At 28.5% G+C, this 13,465-nt stretch overlaps 1 protein-coding gene across 1 annotated transcript in view; it reads right to left on the bottom strand.

Moving 5' to 3' along the window:
* Positions 1–12,611, bottom strand: part of LOC142322751 (ras-GEF domain-containing family member 1C-like) — a 196,128-nt gene extending 183,517 nt beyond the window's left edge. Inside the window, exon 1 of the mRNA XM_075361825.1 lies at positions 12,540–12,611. Within this exon, the coding sequence (XP_075217940.1) occupies positions 12,540–12,611 (72 nt within the window). The remainder of the gene's footprint in view (positions 1–12,539) is intronic.
* Between the last annotated feature and the right edge of the window lie 854 nt (positions 12,612–13,465).

The following is a 13,465-nucleotide window of genomic DNA, read 5'->3' as shown; positions in this document are numbered from 1 at the left end:
GAAAAGGTGCTAGATTGCGCTGAGGAGGAAATTATATTTAACGGTGTGGAAGTAGAAAGTGTTATAAAGAATTGGTAGAGGAATAACAAGATGACGATGTTCATGCACCTCCCCTATCCAGGAATAAGGAAAAGAAAAAAGTAAGGGTATGAATTATAACATATTAGTATTTACATAGAGCTTACTCTGCAGTATTTCTTCATAATATTTGTGCATAATATAATAATAAATCTAACTTTCCGACGGATGAAAATGCATTTTTAGCGGAAATTTTTTAAATAATATTAAGAAATCTAATTTATTAATTTTTGTATTAGCTTAACATAATATACATAGCAGAAGAAACCCTATTATTTAATATTAGTAGTAATATAAATGGAGCGACTTATAAAACACAACTTCACAAAGAATTTCTTTATGTAAGTATATTAAAATATAATTATTGAATTTAGAAGCAATTTTTTTTTTTTTTATTATTTAAAATATAAGAATCCGTAAGTTTACATATACCAACATTCACTATTCACCACAATCACAAAATCGAGTGATAGTATTTAAAAATTATATGAAGCTAAATATATTGTTATATTGACATTAGCTTAAAATAACACGTGGATCTTCGTTGTAGACTTTATGCTGTAAATTTTCTTGTTATTTTTTGATAAAAACACTACAGTCTTTTTATTTTCACAGCTATCATAATACAGAGTCGGAAAATACTATTACCTAACAATAACGAACGATCGATCTTTGTACTTATTCATTTTTCATCTGAATTAAAATCTAGGTCATAAAATTCCGTATTTGCGCTAGATACACAGAAAAGCTACTGATATAACATATAAACAGACACTAGTATCTTATATTAATACTAATATAATTATTACCCTTCTTGGAATGTAATTTTCTTTGTTAGTTTTACTTTCTTTGTTAAAAATTATTATGCAGAGTAATACTGTAAGACGCATCTACTGTAAACTGTGAAATTAATAAACATTTTAATATATTAATGAACTATTCAAAGTTTATGAAATAAAATGCACGAATGTTGATTTTATATAGAGAGTTTACAAAACCTAAGGCGTATAAAGCAAGGAATTCTTATTTTTCCCAATTATACTTCATGTACTGCATAATTTTTAATACAAAAAGTCATTTAATCAAGAGGGTCAAATAAGATAAAATTGTTTCAATTGAATATTTTAATCTTTCTTGAAACTGTACTGACAAATATTGCATAATTAAGTCATGTAAAAAGCTTACGACGAATTTGAAATAAAAATCTGTCTACGACAAAGTTTGTAACATTTTGCAACCCTTTTGCAGATTTTTTTTGAATTAATAATTTCAGATTTTTTTTAAATCTATTTTTCTAAATGAACCGTTTTCAGTGAGAAAATACTTTATCGATTTTAATCGCATAAAAATAGAGAATATATTTATTTTAAATTACTGTTTAAAAAAAATAATAAATAAATAAATAAATAATAAACATTATCTAATTTACCAAATAATATGTTTTAAGCCACTATAAGCTTTTAAATAAAATTTACACTCCATAAAGCAAAATAAGACGTTTTATAAAGCCATAAAAGCGTATTAGGCGTTTTTAAAGTAAATACGGGCCTACGGGATACAACAATAAATTTATTTATTTATTTAGGGCCTTCTGATGTATGTTTAAGAACGAATAATAAATATTCGATAAAGATTATAGGAAAAATAAAAAGATGTAAACAAGACAAATGTATTTTATACAAATTCAAACATTATCCTCGTCGGTACGGTAATATGTATATTTTGATTATTCATTTTAAAATTTTATTAGTCAAAAACTACAACAAAGCGACACTTTTTTTATATTTACAATTAGCACATAAAACAACAACACATACCAAGATGATTAAATTTTGAATGGGCGGCATCTTTCTAAATAATTACCGATTGACTAATTTAAAATATCAGTAAAATTTTTTATCAAAAATGTTATTTTATTTAAAAAAAAAGTAAACAGATAAATAATGATATTACTAGGGCCCATAAAAAAGAACAATTGTTGGAAATTAAGGAAGAATGAAAACCTTTATCGGGACTAAGACAGAATCAAGGAAGAAAAACGTAACCGAAGATTGGCATTCTGAGGATATCTGACAAGAATGGATACAAACAGACGAAGAGAATTTTTGACAAGTGAAAGGTGATAAGACGAATTTGGTTTAAGTAATGTAAATATGGAGTGGTTTAAGCAAGTAAAAGAGGACCTAAGAATAGCAAATATAAACGTCACTGATTTAAAAGGCAGAAGGAGAAGAAATAATGCAGTAACCTAACCTGATAGGAAGAAAGGAGTAAGCGGCACAGTGAAAAACTAAAGTTGTATTAGAGAGCTAAAAAACTAGCCAGGAGGTTATTATTCTATGAGGTTCTATAGTGTGACCTCATATGTAGTGTGTGAGTGAGGAAAAGGTAATTCTAACAATAACAACAACTTTCAACTGAATTACTGGTTTAAGGGCTAAATTCTAAGCATTATTTAAGTGTCAGTCATTTCAGTACCACGTTACCGTATATTATAATTCGGTTAAATTTTTAAGTGATCTGAACTTATCAATTTTCGACTGAATATATGAATAACATGTTTTTTTTTTGGTCAGTTTAATTTAATATATTTTAAATTATATTTCTAAATAACGGAAAATAAATTCAAATGTGCAACTCCGAGCTATCAGTTGACCATACAACTTTTATATAAATGTAACGTTTAAATTAATTACTAATAATCTCATTGTTATTTAACTCTTAAAATGCATGAAACCGAATAAGTATTTAATTAGATTTTATTTTCTCGCCTGCTATAAAATAAAAGAATCTAAGAGGGAAAATACATTTTCCGATGTTTTGAGGTAATATAGACCGGCGTTCCTCAAACTGGGGATCGCAGTGATATGAAAGAGGGGTCCCAACATTACCCTACAACTTTACACGTAAACAATAATGAAATCATATTATGAGAAAAAAAATCATTTATTATAAACATCTTTCTTACATTTGTAAGCACACATGTAAAGAAAATAAATTAAAGTAAATAAATAAATAAATTTATTAATTAATGAATTAAAAATGAATGAGAAAACAAATAAATAAATTAAATTTGTTTTTGAAAACGTACTTAAATCTTTAGATGTGATTTGTAGTTGTAACGTTTTATCGGCAGAAATTTCTATGAGTTGATCGTGAATCTCAACCGGTAACTTAGCAATTGCAACAATGTTTCCACTGAATGGGGATTCATTACCCATCTCTTCGAGATATCATTTTTTATCTTCCGGAAAATTCTCCGCCAACTAAATTTTTTGCTCACGAAAATGCATCTTCATGTTATCTAAATTGCGCTGAATAATAGTGTCTTCATTATAATAAATATAATATTAAAAACAGCTTACCAATATATTATTTAATTTTATCAAACGTTTTCGGCTGTTCTGCCGAATCTTCAGGAAGAATTTAGAATTAAAATATATAAAAAATATAAAATTCACGCGATAAAATAAGAATCTTTATCTTTTGACGACAATTGATCGTCAAAAGAAAAATTTGGGAATGTTAAAGTCATGTTAAAATATTTACGTGCGTTTTGTAAGAGTGTCACAATTGTTATCAAATAACAATTGAACACTTTGACAATAAACAATTGTGAAAATCTTACTAAACGGAAGTAATTATTTTAATTTAATTTATGACTATAATATTTACAAATTTTTATCTTACGACAATCAATTGTTATGTCTCTAATTTTATCTTGTGAATTTTATATTTTTTATAATTGTAAATTATAAATACCTCCTGAAAATGGCAGAATATCTAAAAACGTTTGAGGAAATTGGTAAAGCTAAATAATTGGTATGCTAGTTTAATATTTTATTTATAATAATTATATTTTATCAACGGTGCCATGTTTTAAAAACTTAATAGTGTCTTCATCATCCAAATTTTGCTCAACATAATCGGAAGTGAAGGGAAACATACCAAAATATTTTCTTTAAAGGCGAATAATTCAGATATCAAGGTTCTTAATGAAAGTACAATCTTCGTCTGTTATCAGTAAAATGTTTTTATCATGTCCTTGTAAATTCACATTCAAGTCGTTTAAATGACAAAATACATGAGCTAAATACGTCAACAGCAACATAAACTCATTATTCTGTAAAAACATTGAGAATGGCGTTGTTTATCCTAAAAAAATATCAATATTTCTCGCATTGCAGTAACCGGGTTATAACATTTTCCACCGCGATAACCATTCATCTTCTATATGTGAAAGAAGAAATTTTTACTTTTCGTCGATTTCATCGCATATTTTAGCGAGTTGTGGTCGGTGGGTCGCGAAATAATCATTATATATTTTTTTTTTACTTTTTGGGAGTCGTGATATAGACAATATAAACTTTGACAAATATTTTTACATACATCTTTTCCCCCATTATGATAGTTCCTGTATTAAGGGAACTGATTCTGGAGAGATCTACTGAGGAGATATTGTTGTTGTACCTTAACAGGCATGGACTTAATGAATATATTTTTATTTTATATGTATATATATATCCCTCGAATACACGAGAGATAAACAATAACTCAGATTTGGCTAATGAAATAAGAGCTACTTATTACGATAATCTATGAATATGAAAATAATACACGTACATATTTTATATATATATATGTGTGTGTGTGTGTATACGCGTGTTTTCATATATAATAACAGATCCATAAAAGCTAGATATATTAAAAGCATTAAGGGTACGTGAGAGAGTCAATTGTGTAGTAGAAAGCTGAGAGACATCCCTCATACTGCATTACTCGTACATAACAGCAAAATATATACGTATATTATATTGTAGTTTAGTACAGAACTGTATAGCCAAGTAAATGATTAGTGGTATATCCACGTTCACACAAGTCATCCAGTTTATATGCGCCTAACCAACGTTCCCTTCATAAATCTCTATTACAATTTGGTTGACAAAGGACGACAACCAAACGTCATTGTCCTGTTCCCTAGCGATCAACCAAGTCCACTACACAACGATATACCTACACTTTCCCGAATCTCTATTTCTCTTTCCAACAGTTCCCCTATCAGTCAATTTATACTCTCATTCGTTAATTATTATCTACAGCAGTGAACCGGTAAATATAATCATTCACGGTTGGATCGCTTAGTTATTTCCTCCTTCCCTCCGGAAAAAAAATGTTTAATTAGTAAAAACCAGTGAAATTAAAATAAATTATCTGTCTCGGAACTGTAACGTGAAATAATAAAATTATAATGTGTTCGACTTCTTTACAACAGAATACCGTAGGATATACTATATTTAGACAACCGTTTCGTAATATTTTATTGCAAGTTATTTTGTGAGTGGATTGCATACGCCAAACTGGTAATGTCAGAATATTAAAAAAAAATCGATACAAACTTAAAAAATAAATACAACAAAACTAATTCATCCATTATTGTTACTGTTATTATAGTATTATTAATTCAATAATTCTGTTTAAATTTTTTTACTCTTAATATTTTATGAAGATCATCCATTTGGTGTTCTGCCTGGCGGCAGGTACCTTACGTTAAATTTCTTCTTCTAACCAAATTTCTTAACCGATTTCCTTTACTTCTACTTCCTGTATAAGTGCTCTTTCATCTTTCATCCGGTTCATTACGTTATCATTTCGCACTTTATCCGTTAATTTTACTACCTCATTCTTCTTCATGCTTCACTTTCATAAGATAATGCATTCCATGTATAGCGGTAAAGGTAATCATAACGGTGATAGCAACTCTTCCATATTAGTATTATTATACCATGAAACATTATATACATACATAAAACATTATTTTTACTATAATCTTAATGATATATGGGTATAAACAAGAATTATCTGGTTTAACCATGATTCACATGTACACGATTCAGTATAAGAAATTTTTTTTTTTTTTCCTAATGTGTACGTTGCAATCTGTCCCAACTAGTGAACAATATGCAACCTCCCCACCCCGCGGCCCAATGAGATGAAGATGATACATATGACACGGAAATAAGGAGTAGTCTTGTACTCAGACCGATAATTCCAGAGATGTGTTTTTAATTGAACCCCAGCCATCAAAAAACAGTGGCATCCACTATTTAATATTTAAATCCGTATAAAAATTGCTACTCTTTTCTAGCATTTGGAAAATATTTCCATATCTTTTCCAAATCAGAATCTTCGATTTCGAAAATCAGCTGTTAACCGAGTAATTTATGACGAGTCAACCAGTTAATTAAATTAAATTTTAATTTTAAAAATTCCAAGTCGAAGGATCTGAGATTCAAAACTTATTAAAAGTTAGTTGCTTTTATACGATTTGAATAATAGTGAATACCGGTGTGCTTTGGTGGTTGGGGTTCAATTAACCACGCGTCTCAGAAATGGTCGGCCTGAGTCCTAACAAGATACACCTCATTTATTTGTCATACATATTCTCTTCATCTCAGTGAGCCATAGGGGGTTGCTTATTGTTCATTAGTTGAATAGATTGAGAAGTAAAAATTACGGAAACATATTTTTTTAATTATCTCTAATATATATCTCTATATATTTTTTTATATTGTTTTATTTTATCTTTTATAAAGTTTCCAATTAATTGATGATTAAATGTAAATTAAAAAAAAAACTATACCAGAAATAAATTATGCTTTACGATAAAAATTATTAAAATATTATAACATAATTTTGTGTGGGAATAAATTATTTCAATTATAATTTATATTGGCAGAAATTAAGGGTTTTATATACTTCATTTAAGGTTTGAATTGAATTATTTGTACGGCAAAAAATACTAAAAATATATACATTAGTAGGGCACAAATAAATTATCGCGAAACTCATAGATTTATGAATAGAGATGAGTTAATAATATCTCCTGCAAAAGTGAGGATTTAGTAAAACCGAGTGGATCTTTGTTCGTCGTGGACAATAATTTTAATTCATTGGCCTAACCTATTTTTGAAATCAATTTATTATAAAAATATATATTAAATATGATTTAAATAGAAGTAAAATTTTTATATAAAAATCTAATTTAAAAAACACACATTCATTAAGCATTTAAAGAGAAATTCGATTCAAAAATTTACTACGGTTAGTTAGTAGTTTTTTCTGTATCTAGTTTTTTCTCCGTTTACGATAAAGCACTTTATAAAAACTGCAATAATTTTTTTTATATCTTGAATCATTTGAAATATCAACAGTATTCATAAATATATTTAAGCATCATTTTTATAATTTTTATAACGGAATTCTTTTCAGTTTCAATTTTCCCTTATTTTCTTTCAATGCAAGGTTTATATTTACAAAGATTTTATGAAGTACCATCGAGAGCGATGTTTTTATTTGTATCTAAAATAAATTTATATTTAATTTCAAGCAAGTAATAATCAACTCAAGTTACAGTTATAAAATTTGCATGTAATATAATTTTATCGAACTGAAATTATGCGATACTGCTTACTTTTATGAAAAAAAAAATCCTTTTACCATAGGCTAAATATTTTTTTAAATAAAATTTATTTACAAAGAATTAACTACAATAAAAGGTTACTGAAGTAAAAGTAAAAGAACTAATTTTCAAAAAAAAATCTATATAAATATATATTAATAATTTTATGTCTTACGATTTTGAGCGTTCCCTTTGAGATTTTTAAATTTATTTCTAATGAAACAATAATACTAACATTTATCATTCTCGCAATAAAATTTAATTACATAACGGTAAAAAAGATTAATGTCTGACAAAAAAATAATGAAATAGGTAAACATAATAACAACAATAAAATATACCAAATGTGAAACAAATAATGTTAGTATAATATGGCGTATTTATTTAAGGGATAATAGAAAAAACAAAACCTAACCGTAACCCGTGATATCTAAATCCATAATAACATTCTATCATTCTTTGAAATGGTATAATATTTTGATAATTATTCAAATAGAATATTATAAGAATATATATATATATATAGTTTTTCCCTCATATTTTGAATATTTGTTTATACAGAGTGTCCCAAGAAGAAACGGAGAAACTTTCACAACATATTCTACGGGTGAAAATGAACACATAAACATAAACCTGGAAACGCTTTGTTTTTGAGTAAGGCTAGTGAAAGATTTCGTCCGGATTTCACTTCTTCTAAAAAGAAATAAAAAGAAGCTCTACTCTAACTTTTGAGGCTCAAATTAAGAAGTAAAATTGGTCGTTTCTTACGTAATTTGAGCTGGCATTTACGATGAAACAGATCCCAGAACTGTAACCAAAATAAATTTTAAGATATCCGACGTAAAACACCAAATTCCGTGTAGAAAAACAAGTTTTTTTTTAGGTTTGTAGTAAAACAGATTTGTTAAATGACTAATAAATGCGAAAGATTTCGTAATAAACCTTGTACAGAATTTAATCCTGAAAAAAATTAATGTAAATACAAACAATAAAAAGTAAATAAAAAGTTTTAAAAATCGGATTTTTATTGAAGTAAAGCAGATGAAAAATAGACAGAAAATCGTATTATTCTTTCTAAAGAAACAAGTGTCCTGAATTAAACTGTATTAATAAACCACGTAGGAAATGTAGAATAATAGATTAGTTGACGTCATTTAGTTTTATAGAAGTCATGGAAACTCGGCTTAAGAAATGGTTTCCGATACTTTATCTATTTTGCAAGTTGCCGCTATTATTAAAATATTATGAGGCATTATATGCGGCAAAATATTATATCGAGCAAAGGATCAAATGGGAAACAAACAATTTTTATTAAAGATTTTCATTTTTTATCAATATTCTCTAAATATACTATATTTTAATGATAAAAATAGTCAAGGGAGTAAACTGGAACCTAAAACGTTTTAATAAGAATTATAATTTTGATTTCTTAATTATAATTTTAGTAGTGCATAATTTTTAAAGTACAACAATCATTGATCAGACCCCCTTGATCAGGGGGTCAAATCGGACCCAAATTCTTTTTACTGAATATTTTGATCTTTTTCGCAAATTAACTTATAAGTATTGCATAATTAAGTCATTAATATTTAAAAATCCTATGGCACATTTGAAATAAAACTTTTTCAAGGAGATTTATATAACCTTAGCCAGATTTTTAAAATTTTCGTAAGCCTCAATGATTAGGGAATTTAATTCTAGAATGAAGTGTTGAGGTTATAAATGGTAAAGAAGGACAAAGTTTAGAATATATGGAACAGATAAAATAGTGTGTAATTAGAAAGAATTATATCGAGCCATGAGATCGGAGTGAAAAGGAAGGAAATACATTGATTCGATCAAACGACATAAGAAAAAATAATTATTCCTTATTTCAGTATGAAAATGAAATTATCACATTACTTTCTTGAAGTAAGAAATTAATGAAGCAAATTTTGAAAACCTTCGAATTTTGAAAAAAAAAACTTTTTGACAAGTATAAAATTGCAAATTTAAAAAAAAACCTCTATGTTAAAGAAAATGGGGTAAAAGATTAAAAGTTGAAAATAATAAAATTAAAAATTGTTAAAGTTTATGACTTTATCGTTCAAAACTTTCGGGGGAACATGACAAATAATTAAATGAAAGAAACAAGTCGATAGCTACAATAGATACCCAGAATATCATGAATATACACCGCACAGGTGAAACACACACTTAACCCCATTTTTTTTTCACTTCGCTAGGGTCAGGGGTTAAAAATAATATGAGATAAATTTTACCTTCTACTTCACATATTTGGAGAAATTTACGTGCATAAGATTTACGATCAGTACACTTTAAACGTTTTTTATAAATGTAAGACAATATTTACTTCAAATACCGTTCAACAGTGTTACTTGAATAAATATTTTTAGTAGTTTTACGAATGAGTTCAGTTTTACTTTAGGTATAATAATAAGGATTTGTTTTTTTTTTTAAGTTAACTGCAACATAAAATTATTTGAAAAGAATGAAGAACAGGTTTTCCATTTTGAGAACCGTCACTTTAGGGCTGTGGATTTAAAGAATCTCTTGAGTACAGTGGTCATGCACAGTTTATTTTTCTCTTAAGATCCTTTTGCTTCTCTTTCCTCGTTTTCTATTCTTTATTACTTTCTTTATCTATCTTTTACTTTATATTGTTATAAGAAAGACCATAAATGACGTGGTTTTTTACCTCTGTCTTGTTTCCTCTTTACAATCTCTCAGACCTATAGCTTGTTCTACTATTTCGTAATTTCCGGATTTTCTCAGAAGAATTTAAAAACATTTTATTTTATTTATCTTTTAATTTAATTTAAAATTCCTTCCTATATATATATATATATATATATATATATATATAATTAAATAACCTGAACTCTATTATTTTTTATTGTTTTAGGACGAGCGGTGAGATTTGCATATAGCGTGACAGTGTTATATATAAATATAGTAAAACCCCAAAAGAATTTTTTTCCAAAAAAAGAGGAAATAAATTTCTGTGTTTTTTGGTCAAATTCTTCGACGGTATGAACCTTCAAATACATGAAATTGAAATTTACCGTTCTATTATTGTTATATTCTGCTATTTTTGTAGAGTAAGCCGTGTTTACATCATATAACAAATATAAAATAACACTGATATTCAGTATTTTTCTATGCAATATTTGTTGTATCAAAAGCTTTATTTGTATCATTTGCTACGAAACTTGCTGCTTAAGAGAAACGACTAACAAGTCTGGCACGAATAATGTAAAATTTAGCAAAATCTTTTTACATGATTTAATATGAAACGACAACGATCCTTGAGGAGGTGAAATTGTATGTAACCAACCGGTGTAAACAATTTCTAAGAATAATTAGTTGTGACTGAATATTGTTAATACTATAGGGCATGTACTGTATAAAAAGAATATTCCTTTCTGGGATTCTATTTTTGTTAAAGAAAATGTTACTCCAACTTTGAGTTTTTTACTGTCCGGAGAATCAGATACTCAGTAATTTGTTGAAAACATACAAATCTGCACTTCATATTCGATTTGCGTTGAATCTGGCATATTAGTTTTCCTTTTATCTCCATCTTGATACTTGATGCCCCATTTTCCCAAATATTTCATTCCACGCATCATATTCAGTTTTTGTTCTTGACTTGAAAATGGCAAGGATCCTCCCGCTCAATATGTTTTCCATTTATACAAAAACAAAACAAACTGAAACAAGACACAATGCCGAGATAACACCCTAAAAATAACTATCTGAAACAATAGTTTCAGCGCGGCTATCTCAAAAATGTTGCATACCATTATTAGACTACCGTAACCACTCTCTAACATTGTAATACAGGAAATATAATTAATTTATTTTATTTTACATTGATAACAGATGACACCGCTATAAAGCAGTGTTGTAAATAGTGTTACTTAACATTTCTTAGTACGGTTTTTAGTTTAACAAATTTTATATAACACTGATGTAGTCCTGTTTTATTAGATTTATTATATAATATAAACGAGGGTTTGGAGTAATAAACTTTTTAACTAAAGCAATACATGATACTATAATAATAATGCATAAGATTTGAGCGTACATTTAAAGTACTTTAAATTCCATATTTCAACTCTATAATGTTGAAATCTTATTATGAAGACATACCAAGCTCACGTATTTAACCGCATACATTATAGATTACAGTATTAAAATATCTGTCTAAAATCGTACAGGTTGAATAAGTAAAAGATCAAAAGCTTACATTAAAGTAATTAAAAATTCCAGACAGTGGTTATCTGGAGAGATTTGCTAACAATTCTAAAGACAGAGTCCTTTTGTATTCTACTATTTTGCTAGAATTGTGTAAAATAATTACATTGGTTTCACTCAATGGAAATTGATAGATTCCATAATGAGGTTAAAAAAAAAATCACAAATTTTGGCAAGGTTTTCTCCAAGATTATATTCCTCAATATAAAATAAAAAGAACGTCCGAGTAAAATTTTCTGAACCATCGGTTGAATATTGGAAATAGTTTTGCAAACACGCTTTAAAAATGGAAGAGAATTTTGTGAGACAAACATAATTATTAAATGCAAACTACTATGTTTGCAATAGCTAACAATCACAGCGAAGCATTGGTGACGCGGCAATGAGTCTCAGTCATCAGACAGTGACGATACAAATGACAAGGTTGGGGTCATCATCTGATGATCTGCCTGTCGACAGGTCCCCATTACACTACCGCTTTCTCCATCCATTTCTGTCCCAAGGCTTCTCCTTTCCACTTTAGTTTCCATCTATAAATTTCATCCTTCCTCTTCCTCTTTTCCTTTCTCATTCTACTGAACCTTTCAATGCAGTTGTAAGAGTCCTCTTGCCTTAACAACATGTCTTCACATGTTACCTTTTCTTTTGTGTACTTCCTGCATAAATTCTCTTTCTTCTTTAATGTTGTTCATTACTTCCTCATTCCTTACTTTATTTGTCCATCTTACTTTCTCCATTCCACCTCTAAAGGTGGATATAGAGAAGTATGTTTTAAATCTTCCTCATCATCGATCAAGAAGGCATCTTTTGCCATCGCTATCCTTCCTTTTATTTACATTGCGCTCTTCCAGCCCTCTGTCACCATAGTACCCAAATGTCTGTAATGTTTTTACTTTTTCTATTCTTCCTTCAGTACATGCCGATCTCCGTGGCGGAGTGGTAGCGTCTCGGCCTTTCATCCGGAGGTTCCGGGTTCAAATCCCGGTCAGGGGTAGCATTTTTCATACGCTATAAAATTTCATTTCCATACCCCACGCACAAGTTTATGTGGCAATACCATCAAGTAAAACAAAAAAACAAAAGTTGTTTACATCCATTACTTTATTTTTTCCTGTATTTATTTTCATTCCGTACTCTTTCATTCCTTTATCCAGAGCTGTTATAACCTTTGAAGTACGAGTGTACCCTCAACTCGAATTATCATATCATCAGCATCTTATTTTTCGTCCTCCAATATTTATTTCTTCTTCTCTTTCTTGTAATATATTTCTTTCATATCTTAAATGTAAATGTTCAACAGTCTCGACAACATCCTTGCCTAGCACCTCAACCTAGAGATGTTAGGCATATATTTATTTACTTTCATTGCTGCTGTCTGTCTTATGTATAATTCCTTAACGAAACTTCTGTCTCTCCATTTTACATTCTTCTTTTAAGAATTTCCATCATTTTCTTCCATTTGATTTTATCAAATGCCTTTTCCTCTCTCTTTCTGTCTATGTATCTCTCTCCAACTATCCTTAGTAGCCCGATGGCATCTCTGGTTTCCATACCTTTCCTGAAGCCAAACTATTTATCCCGTGCATTCTCTTCCATTGAGATAGAGCCGTAAAATTTAAAAAAATCCTATCCTTTCTTCCTATTTTTTTCATTTTCTTAAAAATAAGT

This window comes from Lycorma delicatula, chromosome 4, assembly GCF_047948215.1.
Source record: "Lycorma delicatula isolate Av1 chromosome 4, ASM4794821v1, whole genome shotgun sequence".
NCBI classification, from domain to species: domain Eukaryota; kingdom Metazoa; phylum Arthropoda; class Insecta; order Hemiptera; family Fulgoridae; genus Lycorma; species Lycorma delicatula.
Note: the sequence above shows the minus strand (reverse complement) of the source record. Positions and strands in the feature narration are given on the sequence as shown.